At 36.6% G+C, this 19,248-nt stretch overlaps 1 protein-coding gene across 2 annotated transcripts in view; it reads left to right on the forward strand.

Moving 5' to 3' along the window:
• DPYD (dihydropyrimidine dehydrogenase) overlaps positions 1-19,248 on the forward strand; it is a 316,439-nt gene that overhangs the window by 130,642 nt on the left and 166,549 nt on the right. For both annotated transcript variants that reach the window (XM_056497180.1, XM_056497181.1), the window contains exons 9-11: positions 10,274-10,381; positions 13,635-13,804; positions 15,415-15,625. In XM_056497180.1, coding sequence (XP_056353155.1) covers positions 10,274-10,381; positions 13,635-13,804; positions 15,415-15,625 — 489 coding nt within the window. The remainder of the gene's footprint in view (positions 1-10,273; positions 10,382-13,634; positions 13,805-15,414; positions 15,626-19,248) is intronic.

A 19,248-nucleotide genomic window follows, 5' to 3' on the forward strand; every position in this document is an offset into this window, starting at 1 on the left:
GTGCAGGGCTCCTGTACTCCTTAGCTGTGCACATACAGGTTACAAATATTATTGATTGCAGGGGTCAGGGGAGGCTGCAGGGAGGTTATGTTGCATGATGCTATTTGATAATTTTTAAGGGACAAGAGCTATGAACTCTCATAGCATCTGGGACAGGTACAGTTTAAACCTGACAAATGGAGATTTATGTTTGTGTGAGCTGGCAAAGCCCTTCAGGTAGAAATAATAAATGGAAATTTGATAGGATGGGGTTTTTTATCATAGGTCAAATATTGTGATGTAGAAAAAGAGAAAAAAAAGATTTAACTATTATCTTTTCATCAGAATGCACTGATGATAGGTTTTCAGTTGTAGATCTGTGCTGCAGGGTAATGATTAATGTTTAGAAGTCATTCCTTGAAGCATCATTTTAAAATATACGTGGAGATGGTTTACCTGAAGTGATTAAAAAATGCAGTGTAGGCAAAAGATACAGTAGTAATTACTGAATACATTTTATAGTATCTTTTTGTTCTTTCATGTGGGCAAAACCAGTAAATAAATATGCTAAGATTTAAGATGAGACAATATAATACTTATAAAGAACTGGGAAAAAATATTTGTTTCCTATTGAAACATTTGTTTCCTATTGTTTCCTATATTGAAATTTCACATGGAGAACTAATTACTCATTAGCTTTAGGAAGACCTTGCTGAATTACTTGGATGACTTCTACATATGAAAAAAAAAAAAAAAAAAAAAAAGATTAATCCTTGTAATGTTTTAAAAATAAGAATGACCAGAAAGTCCCATATTTTCCAAATATTACTTATCATACTTATTATTACTTATGTGGGATTTTCTTCCTGAAGGAGTAAGTTTTTACAAATATTTCATATTGATCCAATTGCACGGGGTGCAAAGCTGTGATTGACTCAGCCTATTGTTTCATAGTCACGATATTGAAAGAGAATGGAAGTACTGTACAGCTGAGGATAGTTGTAGGTTTAAGACAAATGGCTGTAGTTAGATCTCTCTATGATTCTTTAGTGCTCTCTTCCATCAAATTTAGGAAACAATATTAGAAAAATCAGTGTTTAGAACTGCAACACAGATACCACCAATGGGCTATTATATTCCTGATATATCAAAAACTCTGGTTGATTTTAGGTAGTGTAAGCTGATGTTGTCTCAGTATACCTCATTGCAACTTCCTTGCTGTACTGTGCCTGAGGTCTGACAAAGGTGTTATTCCAGAATATTAATGACTTAATTACTCCTCATATATTTCTACAGGGTAAATTTGCTGCCTTTGATGTTTTTTTTCAGCTGTTGCTTTGTGATAGCATAGAGGCTTAGTATTTATTTTTCTTCATGATGTCAACTAATTATTTGTGGTTTTTCTATGTGAATGTTTATAATCCATTTTGCTCTCATTTTATCCATTCCCTGTGTATTTATTGTATGTAGCCTCTATTGATCCAGCTTTTCAAGATTTTTTTTCCCCATGTTTTGAAATGAAAAATTATTATGAAGAGATCTTTTCTGTGCTAACATTTGGTTTTCCATTTATAAATATTCATTTGCTTACATTATTTCAATATACCAGCATGACTGCTTATAAACAGGGCATATTAGATAGCTAAGTTATAACGAGTCTGCTTGGGGAAAGTTACTGTTTCCATTGCAAACAGGTATAGTAATATTTTCTTTCCTTTCTGCAGTTTGCTGCTTCTAGTCTCACAATCCAGTATATTTTGTTTTCACTTCCACATATTTGGGTTTTCTGTATTGGATAAAAATCACTTTACTGTGACATATGGTGTCTGAGACCATAGGTTTTTTTTGTGTCCTTCAAGTTCTTGATAGGCAGTCCCTGAGGAGGTGATCCTGCCTTGGGGCCACTCAGCACTGTTTGCTGAACACGAGGGAGCACTGGAACCCGTTTCTGTTCCTCAGAGTGGTGCAGTGTCACACTGGCAAATACTATCTGGCTGGTGTCTGGAGGAAACACAGCCCCCCACAACACAGTCTTTCCTTTGGCAAGTTACTGCTGGGAAAAAACTTGTAAAAGGAAGAGGGAAAGGAGCTGACAACATTAGCATGTCAGATCTGAAACTTCAGCCTTCCTGATTCAAGATTGCTGCTGAAAAATAACAGCTCAAGTCCATGGTGGGAAGTGACCAAATTCCAGTCAGGATAAAATCTGGTTTAGCTCTGTTTTAAGCAGAATGGAGCAAGCTCTGCTCCTGGGTGGAGTGATCCATTCTTGTGGTAGAGATGGATTGGACTCAGACTGCTAAATGCATTTTCGCTAGTGACCTTTTCAAATTTGTCGCCAGTATAATAAATGTTGCCAGGATGACTTAAGAAAGGTTTGCAGCAACATTCCACTTTATTTTTTACAGCAGATGTTTCTTCAGTTACTCTGTATTACAATTTACAGAACTCTTATGTTCTACAAATCAAGATTCATAGCAAAGTGTTTCAGTGCTTTAAGTCCTGCAATAAAGAACACCAGGCAGAACAGAACCAGAGGGAAGGTAAGCAGACGTCTGCATTCATCCTTCTCTGTGCTAGGGTTTGCTTCATAGTGATTTTCACATTTCAGCAAGTTCATTCACCAGGGCTACCAGCTAACTTCCCAACATCCTCAATTTGATTACTTCAAATATGGGGAACATTAAGTACCAGTTTCCAAACACAGAAGAAAGGCTGGAATTACCATCTGTTTCTTAATTTAGAAAGCTGTATATGTTTGTACAACCTAGTATCACTTCTTCTAGTGTGTCCTTTAAAGAATTAGGTTTAAAAAATGCTCAGTGATACTATATGCTTCAGTTCTGAGGTATGCATTTTTAAAGAGTGCTTTTAGAGGATATGAGCTCAAAATGTTGAGTTCAAAATCTTCATCGTTCTTAAATGTTACTGAGATTTGAAAAATTATTAGATTTATCCATATCTGTGTTTTATTATCTTGAAACACTGATGTTTTTCATTAAAATGCAGTATTTTAGCCATACTTGAGTGTTGCCCTATTAAAATTCAAAGCACAGGTCCCATAAGTTGACCATAATAAAATTAAAAACAGTAATTAAGACTTGAGGTAGGATGTAGAGGGTACACTAAAGCCTTCAGTAAGGCCGGACTGATTACAGTAAAATCAAATGAGGAGTGGAGTCTGTATCTGATGGGGCTAATGAGCTATGGTTAACCTTTGGACATTTTGTCTGGCATTGGATGTCAGCCTGATGTAATCATGGGGTCACTAAATGTGGTGAGGGCAGACCACAAGGCTGCAGGGTTTGTGTCCCATGCTCAGGCAGACAACACTGATTGTGTGGTCATAATCCTAATTTCCATCACTCACATGGATTGATTCTGAGCTGTGCCTGTCATTCCCATCTGCACTCTCTGATGTCTAACTCATGTGAATTTTGGCTGCCTCTAAACTGGGCTTGGATAATTGGTACTCAAAGAGAAATTGGACTATAAGAGCAAATTTAGTTCTAAATAATCTGACTCCCTCACTCCTATTATTTCTTTACAATTTGCAAGAATTCAGATACTTGTCTCTGAATAAATTAAGCAACAAAGTAAGGTGTGAGATCAGACTGCATTGCTTCCAGGTTCAGCTGCTTATTCAGATGTTTCTAAAAGGCATGGTATGGATATAGCTGTTCAATTTGGAATGCACTGCAGCAATTGTGTATGGCTCATGCTGGTAGATGTGAAGGGTGTTTTCACATATGCTGTACACACTGTTCATTCTAACTTGAGGGTAAGAGAAGGCTGACCCTGGTCTAGTTCTTTTGCTTTTCTCCCTTTACTTTTAATTTTCTGTGAATGAGGCCTTTAGCCATCATTAGGGAATAACTCCTAAAAACCTTGCAAGCATACCTCTTCCAAAGGAAATAAATCATTAATAAAAACTACAGAAAAGGAGCAGAAAATATTACAAAATTAATATACCAGGCTTACAGAGAAAACAAATTTGAAGGAGCCACCTGCTGCGGAGATGAGGCAGTAATCTCAACAGCAGGAAATAAAGGGAGAGAGGAAGAAAATACAAAAGCATAGACATTAAAAAAGTAATTAAAACACTTATCTCCATCGACATACATATCAAACAAAAAAAATCAACCACCTAGAAAACATACTGTATTGAATGTCTCAACAGGAAGTAACAAAGCTGTCCCCATAAAAAAATCTCCAGCAAAATGAGAGAGATTCTTTACAAATATGAGCCTCAAAAGTATTTACTGAAGTGCTAATCACTAATGGACTGACCTTGAGAAAAGCTGAGCACTTGCAGAGTATTTGCAACTTTTCTGAAACACTAGATGCCCAGTATCAAACCTTTTAAAATGTAGGGAAATTTACTCTCTAGATAAAGAAGTTTGTTCCATGCAAGGTGCATGTCATAGCATGAGTTGTAGTGGTGTAACCAGCTCTGGGACACAGCTTAACTACTGTATTTGGATTATGCATTTCAATTTAGTGCATTTCTAAATTGTGCAGTATTGACCTGTGGGCAGCAATGTTAGCAGTATGGATATGAGTGAATGTGGCTTCTTAGAAACAAATAGCTAGAGCATATCCCACTGCATACAAGTAGTTTCTGTCATGTCTGTTAGAACTATAAATCTGACAGTTACGAAAGTTTGGAGTTTTGGTGTTATCCTTCAAGAAAATAACATATTTAAAACTCATGGTCCAATTTATACATATCATGGATTGTGTGACATTAAATAAAACTGCTTTAAATATATAGATTTTGATCTCCAGTTCCCCAGCCCACAAAAGAGACTTGTTCAAGAAGATCAGAGCATTTAGAAATATTAAAGTAGTGCTTATGTGCTTGGATTTTGCAGTGTGCCATGTACCTTTGTAGTCACAGTCTAACCATATGGTACCTGTAGCTGCAAGTCTCTGTGCAAGTGTGAAATGTCATCAGATGTGCTACATCTGAAATGTTTTTGTATGGGCACACAAGGAACAAGTTGGAACACTCAGTGTGTGAAAAGGCAGGGACATGGGACAAAATGGTGCTTTTCTGTTAGTTCAGAAGGACCCTTTCAGGAGACAAATGGTGGATTTAGAATTTACCTTCAGAGGGAAATTACCTTAGCTTTGTATCTACCTTAGCATATCCTTTTAAGAAAATTAAAACAAAAAGCATAAACAAGCTTGTTAGCAAAAATAATTTATCAGAAAATGTCGATTCCTCTGTAAAATTCACATCAGTCTCTGGCCATCAGCCTTCCAAGGCTCCTTTTCCCAGGACACAGGAAGGGGCACAGCCTTTTCCTGGCCAGAGGTGCAGAACTGCTGCTGCAGAATCTGTGCTGCCTCCTTGCTCAAATTTCTTATGCTGAGTAGCAGGCTGGGGCTCAGCTTGCCTGGGCTTGGCCTCTCCAATATGATTTCAGAAGATTTGCATTGCCACCAGAGCAGATATGCAGAAAATCAATCCAGTGTTTTTCTCTCCAGTTTTGTATAGGATTCATGGATTTTTCTCCTCATTCTTGGTGATATCTGACAGTTAAAGGCTTCCTACCCAATCCTAGGATTTTCTGTAATGGAGGCCGTGAAGGACAGAAGAGTTTTCCCTGTAAATGTGATTTTAAAAAATCTGGTTTAACTCTGAAACAGAAGCATGGGGATGGTACAAAGGTGGAAAGATGTCCTTGCCCTCTAACTTTCTAGCTCCAGATGTGTAAGGCAAGGAATTTGGTGAATGGGGTTTGATGTTTGGCTTCCTTATTTTAAAAGTTAGAAAAAGAAATGTGCATAGCCAGTCAAGCACATTTTGTTTCTTTTTGATTGAATTTGGATAAATATATGAATACAATGTCATTTCAAAACAAATTTGAAAGATTCAATATAAAAAATGTACAGTGTCTTCACTTTTAAACAGTAGCTCTTGGTATTTTCAAATACAGATTGCATTCACCAGGAAAATTCAGTATTATCACAATTTAAAATGAAAGCAACAAACCTTTTCAGTGTTTGATATGAAAATGAGAAAAAAGATTATGCTCTCGTTAGTTTTGTCCCTATAGGCTCTTGTATATTTACCCTTCACCTTCAGCTCCATTTTATTTTTTTTTGTCTGGAGATGTGTTTTTAGTCAGCTGCCAGTGAAAACTACATTTGACCCTTATCAGGACGAGAGCTTATTTTGTGTGTCAGTTATTAAGATCGGTTGAGAAGTTCATTTGAAACTGCAAATTTGCCCAACCATGTCAGATTTAAGTAATCCAAACAGTAAGTTCAGGCTCAGAAGCATAGCTGCTGCTGGGGAGAGGGGATTTGGTCAAAATAGGAGATAGATATGCAGTGCCTGTACTTGCTTTAGTTTCCCTTTCCAGATGAGGCTCATAGTTACAGTAGTAGCAGGCTAGGCTGATTGATGTGTTGACATGCCTGGGTTTATTTGGTGCAGCAGCAAGTGGACTTGGTGCTCTGCTCTGCAAACCAATCCCTTACATAACTCTGGTACTGCCTTGTACAGCTGACAAATTTACTCTAATCATTTAGCAATTCATATCTCAACAGAACTAGGGAATTGTTTCTAGATTTTCTTTAAAAGGAAACAATGGACTTGGGACTGTGCATGAAGAAAATGGATATGCAGCAGTATTGTGAGAACAGAGAGTACAAGATCTTAATAGCAGATGCTATTTCTGCTAATACATCTGTGCACAGATATATTTATATGTATATATAAAGGATATAAAAATGGGAAGTTAAAGTCTGGGTTTTCCAAAGCTACTGCTATAGTGGTTAAGGATTTTGGAAAGTATATGGTGTGTCATACATGGGAGAGACTTTGGTGCTGAGGAATTGCACACTGGAGAAGGAGTTGAGTGTTCAAATGAAGGAAAGAAGCAAAGAGAGCAGTGATGCCTACTGAGAGGCAGCTGGAGCATCTGGAGATGGAAGGCAGAGCACAGCAATCCAGAGGGTCAGGAATCAGGATGAATTGCTTTCTGTGCTGCACCTGACCCAGATTGAGACTGTCTAGGTTAGATTTTGCAAAGCTGAACTAGATCTGTCATGCAAGCTGTTATTTTCACAATGTTTCTACTTTCTCTATTCTTAGTAAACGCAGTTTTCCACAGCCCATGAGGCTTCCTTGCGTGGTTTGGATATCAGAAGTTGTTCCCTGGCATCAGCAAGCAAAGGAGCTGAGGCTTCAGGAAGCCCAGGGCTGTGGCTGCAGAGAATGAGGGGCTCAGCATTGCCCTGTGCTTGTGTAAGGATGTGCAGAATCTCTCCAAGCACCACCAGGGGAGCTGCACTTCTAGGCTGCCTCCTCTTGCTTGCCCTTTGAAAGAGTTGTTCTACAGTGCAGGGAGAGGAAATAATTGTTATCTCTACATTTCAATGCAGATTATTTAAAGACAGGAGATGTGGGATAGTAATAGATTGTTTCAGAACACAAAATGCCAAATAATAAATAAAAAAGTATTTTAGGTGGCTTGCAAGCAGATTTGGAGAACAGAGAACTGACTTACTTGACTTCAGCCTAAAAGCCAGGGAAAAGACCTAGATTTTTCTAAACATTTATTGTTGGGTGGCTCTTGGGTATTTTGTACTAGTGTGTGAATTCCCTTTTTCCAAAGGATCTCTCTGATTTATCTTCAAAGAGTATTTCTCTTGGTTCATTATTTTGACCTAAATTGTGTCTTTCATAGGTGACTGGGTTTTTAAAAATTTTATTTTTTCTCTAAAACCATTTGCTCAAAGCTGTATTTTTCTGTACAACTTTTTTTTCATTAAATATTCTCTCTCCCAAGAGGCTGTTGGCTATTTATCAATATTTGATCTCACTGTAAAGCATACTTCTGTGGGGTGGATTTTATTATGAAATGGTGTCTCTAAAGTGAATCTTATCTGTTCTTGATCTCTTTCTCAGTCTGCCTCTGTTTTAGCTTGCCTAGTGGCTTGAAGAAATACTAAGTCTCTCTATTTTAACAACAGTAAATGGAGTCATTACAATAGCAAATACTGAACAGCAAAAGGAAATGCATCAGAATCCAGTACAATACAACTTCCAGCAGGTGCTCAGCGAAGAGCTTCCATCTGGGCTAAGTGTTTATAAGTATAAAAGGAGAAATCCTCTGCATTTCCTTCAAATGTAAATATCACAAAACTGTTTTCCAGGGTGTTTTCAGCAAAATGAAAATAGTAAAATAAATAGCAGATAATGCCACATCTATTGACTACCTCTTTGGCAGTTGTTTGGTCATATCAGCCAGGCTAAACATTATTGAACCCAATGAGTTCTTATCCAACTCCTTTGATTTCAGTGATTCCTAACTAGTGATCAATCTAGACAAAGAACATTGCAACACTTCCTTTATTATACTCTTCATTCAGCCAATGGGAGCTAAAGTACTGATGCTGTTAGAGACCAAATGGTTTTCATTAGGAGATGATAAAAGCAGCAAAAAATGAGTGGGGAAAAATATTTTCAGGGTTTCTCTTTGGGTTTGAATGGAGATACATATTAGGTGGAAATTATCTTTAATGCAGGCTGCACATCCTACTAATGACAAGAGTATTTCTCCCAAGAGTAAACAGAGGCCTCTGAGTTGGTTTATGGATATCTCAATAGAAATGGTTGCATTACTCTGTCCTCTGCCTGCAGGCAGTCACTGAGAGCTTTTTCTGAGGTACTCTTCTTGCCATAGATGATTTTGCAATATATACATAAAGGAAATTCTATGCCCTTTTAAAAATAGTTTCTTTAATGCATTTTACATATTGTACTTTCAGTAGTACTAAGTATTTCTGGCAGCCTCTTAAGATATCCATTATTCATTATTCATTAGCTGAAATTCCAGTCTACCCAGAAAGTGCAGCATTTAAAGGTCTTGAAGTTCAGGACATGCTAGTATTTTTTAACCTTATTTTTTTTCTATATCCAACTATAGATCAGTGTTGGTTTCAAAGTCGAGTGTTCAGCAACTGAGTCATGATTTTTCTTTATAAATAGAGATCAAATTTCAGAGATTTTTAATTTTCTTTTTGGCTTGCAAGCCTTTTGAATTCACTGAGACTATATTTTGTTTTGCTTCACTGAAACTAATAAATCTAAAAATGCATTTTATTTTTCTAGTATTATTGTAACTTCATTCAGAGTTCTAGAGGTTTGAAAAACATCCTTCATGTAGGTAACTCATGAAAAAGTACTAAATTTTCTCATTATGTAGTTCTGGCTGTATGCTGTAATGAGACAGATTTTTGTTGCTTAATTGATATAACAAGACACCAAACCTTCCCTGTTTGGAAAAGGGCTCCTCAACGTGCAATTCTGCATTATTGTAGATGCTAAAATTGTGTTATTAGGGTTTTCCAGACCACTCTGTCCCAAAGAGGAGCAATGTTAGTCTGCTGCCACCCATGCCTGAGAATGGAGGGCACACAGATTGCTTTGTATGCTCCAGTTCTTCCTGCTGGCTCTGAGGATTCCTCAGTGCTAGTATGTTTTGTTGGAAAAATTGGTGACATTTGCTCCATTTCAGTATGTAATTATTAATTAGTATACTTTTGATAATATTATGGGGTTTTAGATGTAAATATGAAAGTTGAGACTCTTGAAAATACCCTGATTGCATTTGAATGAATAAAATGATTTAACTGGTGTGTCAGCTGGGCTGGCTTTTTGTGCTGTCCAACCACTCCAACCAGAATGAGATGATGTTCTTTGGTTAATTGGAAGATGCTTTTTGGTGCTTTCTTTTAAATTAAAGATATTTGTTGTGAGGTAAATCCTTGTCTGTATGCTACAGATTCTGTCTAAATATGTGCTTTAAATAACTAGGAATAAATGTCAGCTGATCAGGACTTCAAGGTTTTGAGAAAATAATCAAGAATGGCAAAAAACTGATGTCATACAAATGCTCACAGGTCAGACCTACAGCACTGCCATGTGTCCTCCATCCTCATCAGTTAAGCTGCTTGTTACTGCCTCATTTGTATTATCTGCTCTTGCACCCTTTCTCTCTAATCCCTTCCCCTGCATTTGTTTTGTTATGAGTCCTACAAGTACACACATTGTTGAGGAACCTGATTTTCAAGTGCCTGTACTCCTAAAACAATCACCAGTTACATAAGCTGCAGACTACAGATGTGATCATTTGCAATATTCTTTTGGAAGCATCTAAGGGTTTGTAAAAGTCCTTGTATTGACAATGTTTTTGAGAATATGTGTGTTCAAACTATATATTGGTCACTAAAATTTCCTGTGTAATTCTGATGTGCCATTAAATATCTATTTCAGGTTTGCCAGAACCAAACAGAGACAGTATATTCCAAGGACTGACAATGAATCAAGGATTCTACACATCTAAAGACTTCTTACCTTTGGTAGCAATGGCAAGTAAACCAGGTGTGTGGTACTGTGTTCTTGTTGTAATCACATTCAATAAGTCATTAGCAGTTGTTATTAAATTGTACTGGCTACAAAGCAGCACACCCAGTTACAAAATACCTTCAACTGAATATGTCTGGAACAAGGCTTTCTCTTGGTGAGTGGCAACCTCAGAAGCATGGTCAGGAAAGTTAGTGCCAGAGATTATAAACTGAATAATCATATAATCAAACCTAAATTTATAGCAGATTATTTCTCCAAGTTAGTTATATTTGTTATTTTGTATTATAGTCAAAAGATGACATAAGCTTCTCCTTTGTAGAAAGTATCTTGATAAAAATAGTTTATATAAAATGGTTTGAAAAAATCTGATATTATAAAGGTGTTTCTGACTTATGTAAGCAGCTGATTTGTAGATTGTTGATAAATTCTTTTACTTAATCCCAAGCCATGTTCTGCTGGTTTTACAAGCACATTTAAATCAGCACTAGCTCCTTACCCAATGAACTTGTGGTCTAAGACTCAAGACAACAGGAGTATGATAGGAGTTAATGAGAAAGTGCTCAGTTCATAGGCACCAAATGCAGTCCTGTTTTATGGTTTCACATCTTTCTTTGAGCACAGAGATAGCTGCATTGGCTCCCTAAAGACTACAGATGCTTTCAGTGTCCCTGAATAGGAACTCATAAGACTCAAATATGTGATTTTTATGTCCATTTCTTCATGGTCTAAATTCCCCAGATAAAAAAAGAAATTAATGTACAGTGGTTTAATTTGGTCGTTTTTTTTTTTTTTTTTTTTCGTTGTTGTTCTTGTTTGGGTGTTTTTTTTTGGGTTTTTTTTTGTTTTTTTTTTTGTTTTTTGTTTTTTGTTTGTTTGTTTGGTTTTTTTTTTTTTTTTTTTTTTTTTTTTTTTTTTTTTTTTTGTTTAACTTTGGACAGACTGTGGTATTTTACATATGACTTAATATAACTTGTTTTATCTACAAACTGATTTTCATTTCAGCATTCAGAAATTTCTTTTAGTGTGATATAGGACTGCCTGCTTATTTAGTAGACTTTTCTTAAACACTTTTAAGGAATATATATTCTGTGGCAGATTATTCTGCTTATAAAAGTAAAGTTTATTGCCCCATTTGATACAAAATATTTCAGAAGTGAAATTCTGCATCCCATCTGTCCCATTTCTTTGCTGTTTTCATCAGATGCTTATTTCTGTCTGTTTTCTTAAGCTCAAAGTAATCTTAAATTATTTGGGAGAAAAGGGTTTTCTTTTTGAAGACAGAGATGTTTAAAAATAAAATAGATTGAGAATATGCAGTGCAACACATTTATAGATTAACAAAGGAAAAATAAATTCTGCAAAACAATTCTCTCTTGAAACAATATGACTAAAAATACTCTGTAGAATTCTGAGAAGATATGTAGCAGTTGTGTGCTGTAAGTTACCTGCCTGCATGAGGATCTATATCCTGTAATTCATATATTTCAAAATATTGCAAAGTAGCCCTCTTGATTTGCTAGCATATGTGACAATATGTTTTTTTATATTAAGTCTACAATGGATAAAAGGATGAACTTGGAAGAACTAACCTTTTCTGATTGACAGTAATAGATAGCTCTTTGGTGTTGTCTGTTAATTAACATGCTCTCTTTCACTTAATTTTCCTAGTGTCTGTCTGTAGCTATAGCCACCTTTTGCTCTCTAAGGCATGGAATTTTGAAATAAAATATACACGTACTACATCCTCCTCTATTCTCCTTTTTTCACTGTGACAGTTACCTAAATAATAGACATAATAGACTTATTCATGGTAAAATACATATTCTGCCTGCTTATTAGTTCTGAATGCCACTTGTTAATATACTTTCCTCCAAAAGGGTTTCCCCTCACAAATACATAGCTGTGAATTTACCTTAGGGGAGTGTGTTCCCAAGAGCAAAGTGGGCTGCACTGACTGATCCCTTCTAGACTCATACTCTAAAGGCACTCTGAGCTGCCAGCCCCCTGCTTCACTTGGGCTTTTTCCACTGCTCAATTGGTGTGAAGTATTAAGTTCACTAAAAATAAATGAGAAAAGTTCAGAGAGGATTTTAGACTAAGAATCCTATTCAATAAATAGTAAATGTGATGCCACATACATAGGAGGGGGAAATTATATAATTTGTCCTACATTAAGCATTTTTCAAATGGAGAGAGAGCAGGTGTATTAGGATGTTGTTTCTCACTCTGTTTATATGTCTAAATGAAAAGGATTGTTTACTTCAATAATACTTATGTTCCACAATTGCATGTGAAAATCTGCTTTAGTAGGATACTTGAGTTAAAGTACAATAGGTAAATGGACAGCTCAGTGCCTCCTGACTGGAACTGTCCTGGACTCTAGGAGAGCGTAGCTTGTATTATTTATGTCATTATTTTTCAAGTTACAACCATTTGCCTAATCAACAGTTACTTGTACTTAAACATGTGATGAAGTGCAGTCTCATCCAGGGAACAGACACAGTTCAGTTTTACTTAACTATTTCTTGTTTAATGGAGTCATCATACACAAGCTGTAGATGATAAACACATAATGTTGTCATTTTCCCCACATAACTTTTTACAAATGGTTTGTAGAAAACTACAGTAGATTAAACATTTTCTCCAGTGGAAGTACTAGGAATTACTGTAATAATATTTTTTTTCTTCATGTTCAGCTGATGAATAGCCTCAGAGAATCATGTCACAGCCAGAACTGTGCCTGTGCTTTATAGAAATCTGTGGGGACTTATGTTGGTCTACTATTACACAAAACTGTAACTATCAACAACTGGTCATATTTTTTGTTGTTGTTGTTTTGTTCTGTTTTGGGGCTTGGTTTGTTTTTGGTTTTTTTTTTTTGTTTTGTTTTGTTTTTGGTTTTTTTTTTTTAGCTGGGAAGATAATGAATCTGATGAGAGATAAATTTGCTTATTTGAATAGAAAGATCTCACAATTCTAGTTTCAACCTGCCAGGACCCACAATCCTACAAACTTGTTGTCATTTGAATTCTTTCTCAATAGAAAGATGCAGCTGCTTAGAGTACTGACTATGAAATTATGTATATGAGCATATCTTAAAAGGGGAATAAAACTGTCTTTCAGCAGAGCAGAATAATTTGATAGTGACACTCCATGCTTGGAAACTGTAAGATGCAATTTTACACTGCTTTGAGTACAAGTACCTTTTGAGCTGTCATGCAGAAATGGTTTCTCTACTCGAAAATGGGGTTTTCCCTTTATCTTGCAGGGATGTGTGCCTGTCAGTCTGCGTTGCCATCAGTCCATGGCACTGTGATTGTGCTGGGGGCAGGCGACACTGCGTTCGACTGCGCGACGTCTGCCCTGCGCTGCGGAGCTCGCCGCGTCTTTGTGGTCTTCAGGAAGGGATTCACCCACATCAGGGCAGTCCCAGAAGAGGTAAAACTGGATAGCAGCACCTTAGTTATTGCTATGTGGCTTGAAAGTGTGCTGTAGGTACTTAACAGACATCTGCTAAAGGTTTTGTTTATAAAAATGCTTTTAAAATGTAGGAACGTTTAATAAAGAGCTGAGGCTCATTTTGTGTACTCTGCATTTAAATAATTTTCCTTTGTTGTATCTGTTTCCTGTCAAGTCAGAAAGAGGTATTTGCAAGCAAGGGGTAGAATTTCCTGTAAGTTAGGAAATGAGCTAAAATTTTCTAATCTTAAAATCAAACAGCCATTAGAGTACTGTAGGTGGCTCTTCAGATCGTGGTTAGATCCTGGAATGATACGTTCTGGCTGTTGTTTAAGGAATCTGAGTGATTCTGACATTGTCTTGTGAAACTATAAAGGGCTTTCTTTCTTTCCTTTCTGTCTGATAAGAAAATTACTTACAGTGAGTTTGGCTTTGAATCACTGCCAATGACAGTGAAAAAATGTTATTCATTTTATATTTCAGCATTCAATTTGGTTTTTAGTTTGGCTTTGCACTTTGGCATTTATCAGGTCATCTGCACATTTTGAAATTATTCTGCTTCCTCAATTTATATGTACAACAGGAGGTTTTTTCCAGAATTTTTTTTCTTATTTTTGGTAGTCTTTCTCTATTTTCATTTATTTGGTACATTACACTTCCATAGACTTGAGAATAGCACACCACCTAATGCATCTTTATCGTGGGATTTATGGTAGTTTGGTGTCTGTTTCAAGAATGTGGGCCCCTTAGATCTTCCAGAAGGGGAATGGAGCTGCAAATAAAGTAACAGAGGGTTTCTTGGTGCATGATTTACTTCTGTAGCTCTTCAGTCAAGAGTTCTAGACACAATGAGATTACTGAAGCCATGTGCTATTCAGATTCTTGCTACAGTCTGAACCAAAATCTTTGGTAGAAGCCTGGGTAAAATTCTGGAAGTTGTTAATGTTTTTACTCATCCAGACACACAGTGGGCCTTGAAAACAGTAAAATAAAAGTGGCTTCCTTTAGTAATGGCCATGATAGAATCATATCAGGTGGGATATTACCTATTCAAAAAAAATTGTGTAAATGGAGACAGTAAAATTCTGAAGATGATTGACTTAAGCAATTTTACCACGGCAGAGATTCAAAAGTTCTTAAGTCTGGATTGTCACTCAGAAAACTCTTGCTTGTGCATAGTAGTCAGCATTTAGTACTGTCTTAAAACCATACTACACACAAATCAGAGCATTGACTAAGTTATTACTAGGCCACTTCTTAAAAGTTACTGATATTCATATAAGAGAAATCTTTTGCCCTCAAAGAAGTTAAACATATTCAAGGTAATAGAAAAATGAAAAAATATATTGGAGAAATATTGCCTTGAAAGATTACCTACTGCCACTGCTTGATTTGATAGCATGAGAGGCTATGAAGCTGACAGTAAGATGCCTATCTGCACACTGGACATAGCTGATTTCTGCTATAGAGGAATCCATGGCAACATCTTGAGACAAAAAAATGTTTTCTGTTTGGTTGGTTTGGGTTTTTTTTTTCCCATGAAAATGCAGCATGTTAAAACTATATATTTTATTGCTTCTACTCTACAGATGGAACTTGCAAAAGAAGAGAAGTGTGAATTTCTGCCTTTCCTCTCTCCTCGGAAAGTGGTTGTAAAAGGTGGACAAATCGTTGCTATGGAATTTGTTCGAACTGAGCAAGACAGCGATGGAAACTGGAGAGAGGATGAGGAGCAGGTTGTCCGTCTGAAAACTGACGTGGTGATCAGTGCCTTTGGCTCCATTCTGAGTGACAATAAAGGTAACCCTGACTCAAGCAAATACAGATTGCTCTTGTAGTTGCAACCACGTCCTGTCCTTTAACAGTTTTGTAAATGAGTCTTCTGGAGGTTACTCAGCTTGTGAGTGCTGGTCCTCATAGAGGAGTCCCTGCATAGTGCTGTATAGAGCTGGTACTCAGCATAGAAATACAGCTCCTCAGCATGTATTTTTCTTCTCAGTTCAAGTGGGATCTCAGATAAACTCTTGGGAATTTCTTCTGGTCTCATTAATTAACTCTAGAGAAACTCATTATATTACATCTTTAAGCTGGACTGATCTGATCTCTGAAATATCTTTTTTTTTTAAACCTAGCAAATTAAACAGGCATTGAAGCATTCATTATTCTGGTTCAGCTGGTCTGGGTATTACTTATTTCTTGTGCATATACAAGAGCACTGTGACTTCTCTCTTACACCGTATTTCCTAGTTGGACTTTACAAGGTTTAATCTTAAAAATTAGCAGTTACTTAATTCTGTATTAAAGATACAGAAATTGGCACATTGATGACATTTCAGAGATTGGATGAATTGTGTCCATTCAGCAGAGAGATGAACATGAATACAGTTAAGAGCATGGGAACTGAGCAGCATTTAGATTGTTCTCTGATACTAGGTTATACTTCAGGAGTTCAGACATACATTGAATGTTCCTCAAAAGTTAAAAACACTGACTCAGCAGAAGACACTTTGACAAAATGAGAAGGTGTTCAGCTTGGAGACAGTCATCTAGTTAGCAGGTTGTGAAAGCCTTAGTGAACAATGTGCTTGCCTCTCCAGGGCATGGTCATGCCAGCCAGTTAACCCATGACATGTTGTCATGGTCCTTTGGGTATAAATGCTCTGACAGAGGACTTGGCAAGTGCCTCAGATTGCACAAGATCAGAAAATTTGGTATTCAAAATTTCTTAGTGTAATGTACTTTTGTACATCTTTACAATCAAGGCAAATGGTAAATCCTAAGTGATGTATAGAATGGTAAACCCTCATGCTACCATGAGAAGAGTCTAAACCCTCTCCTACAGTAAAAAGAAGGATCAGCCTGGTATTTTGAGGAACATGTGAAGTCAATAGCAGGAGCAATCCTATCTTGTGTGTGCTACTAATGCTTTGGGGTAGTTCCTTGCATCCTAGGCTGTTTCTAGACAGAGATTGCACCCAGCTATTTACAGTGCTGATTACTCAGGGCTGCCTGCTGCCTCCAGCCCTACAGGGCACAGGAGAGAGCAGACTCCCTTTCCTCTTGGAGCTGTATTGCTGTGGAAAGACTCTGCCATTTGTGTGTGTCATATTTCAGGGCCCAGTCTACCCTCCAGGAAGCAAGAAGATGATTTAGGATTTTTTTTTTTTTTTTTTTTTTTTTGAGAGATTCATTAACTATTCTGATGATGGCATTGATCGACTGAGAATTTTGGCAAATTTTGTTGGTGTTGTTTTTAAAACCCTGTGTTTAGGTTTTTTGGAAGTTTTTCTAGAATCTCATGTGGTAAATCAATATTAACCTATGCAATCAATATATTTTGTTGTGATTCACAGACCCCATGATACAGAATGATTCTGTTTTCTCCCACATTAAAAATTACCTCAATTAAAACATTGAATTTACTGTGCTGCTTTGCCATAGTACTGTGCCAGTCTTGTATTTCCTAGGGCATGTTCACAGTCTAAATTAATTGTTGAGAGGTTTTTAAATAGGAACATAAAATGGGAGGAGAACAGTCATGCAGTGAGCTGATCATGAGAGAAGAGTAATTTACTTTGGGGGTGAGCAAAACACCTCTGTTTCATGCTGTATTTTGGGTGAAACCACTGTTAGAAAAGCAATCAAATAAAAAAGGAAAAATGCAAGTCATTTTTTTGGATGTTGTGAAAGTGAAAAGAAACTAAGACTTGAGTGCATAAAGTACTAATTCTGAGCAGACTATTTCAGTTCCTTTTAAGTCTTTTGTTTTTTAAGCTGTCTTAATGAAAGTCAAATTTGCTTTTCACCATTGAGCTGGATTACAACCAAAACTCCAGACTACTTCAGTGTACATAATAAAAAGAAATCAAAAAGAAAAAAAAACAAAACACCAAAGCATCACAGTGTTTTGTTGTGTTTTTTTTTTTTTTTGTGTGGTTGATTGGTTTTTCTAAATGAGGTACACTTCTGTATTCAAGATATGAAAATATTCAGGTATTCCTATCAATGGAAATGAAAATACTTGAGGTACTCAAAACTGGACAATGCCATGAGCAAACTGATTTGACTTGGAACTTTGAAGGGAATGGAATAGGCAACCTCCAGAGGGCCCTTCTCATCTCAATTATTCTGTGACTGGGTGACTCAGGTGCAGGTTGAATAAACATGTTAATTGCTGCTCATACAAAGAGCTCCATCAATTGACCTAATTCGTAAGGCACCTTGGGGAACTGCAAATGCACTGTTGGTATGGGCTAAGGTAGCAGGTTTTATCCTATCAAAGTGGTTCTACTGGTAAAAGAATAAAGAAAAGACTGTCAAAACTAAGAAAGATTAAAATTACACTTAGCCCCAGTTCAACAAAGTGTTCAGGGCAGCCTTGATGCTCGTGTTGGAAAGTTTTCTAAGAAGCCATAAGTGTGTGGGTGACTGAGCAGAAATAGCTCATAGGTTAGAAAGTTTTTTCTAGTCTATTATCCTCAACAAGATGTTTCCTATTCTTGCATGGTAACTATTAAATTTGCAACTGAGATTCCATGCATTCACAATGGGTATTTAGTCTTTTTTATTTTATTAAAATAAAATGCTGATTGTGTTTTTAAGTAACAGTTCTAGTGGATATTCATCCTCCCATTGGCAATCATATAAATGCATCACTTACTTAAAAAAATGACTCCTAGTTTCATTTTATGGTCCTGGAGTTGCTTATAGACAGGGGAGTTGCCTTCTAGACTGTTTTAGGAAGGTTACTAGTAAAAAACCAGCCCAACAAGTTGTTCAAATCCAGCTACTGCAGATGGAGTAAGAAAAATGTTTTGCTTCTTCTTGAAGAAAAATTCTTTTGCAATTACAAGCTGCTTTATTTTAACTTCAGAGCTTACCAGAGCCTTCAAGCCATCCTAAGTGACCCACAGAAATAAAGAGCTGTGAGAGGAATTTTGTACTTTTCCTTTGATTCTTGCTTTTTTGGTTAGTTTATTATTTTTGAGGCTTGCAATGTATTAGTGAATTACTGAAATATCTTCTGTCACCATTCCTAATTGCAACTACTCAACATATACAATTGCAATTCTGTGTGCTCCCTCACACTGTGTTCAGCCTCTACATCCCACTTAAAACCAGTCCTATTGGTTTTAAAGTCTGAACTCTAAATAACCCTTTTCTAATCTGTTTCCTTCTGATAGGCAAAGGGAACAGTTCTTTTGGACTGTAAAATTATGTAGCAAATGCCCTTGTTCTGTTTTATTTTCATGAATTTCCAAGAAGAACCATGGAGAAAGTATGGAAAATAGTGCTCCAAATGCACTACAAAATTCAGTGCAGAACAAAGGACTAAGCCAGGATAGGGGACTGGCAGCCTATGTTTAGTTTGACACTCTGTTTAGCAGACAGCAGTAAATAGAAAGAATTCCCATGTAACCAGA

This window comes from Oenanthe melanoleuca, chromosome 8 (genome assembly GCF_029582105.1).
Source record: "Oenanthe melanoleuca isolate GR-GAL-2019-014 chromosome 8, OMel1.0, whole genome shotgun sequence".
Classification (NCBI taxonomy): Eukaryota; Metazoa; Chordata; class Aves; order Passeriformes; family Muscicapidae; genus Oenanthe; species Oenanthe melanoleuca.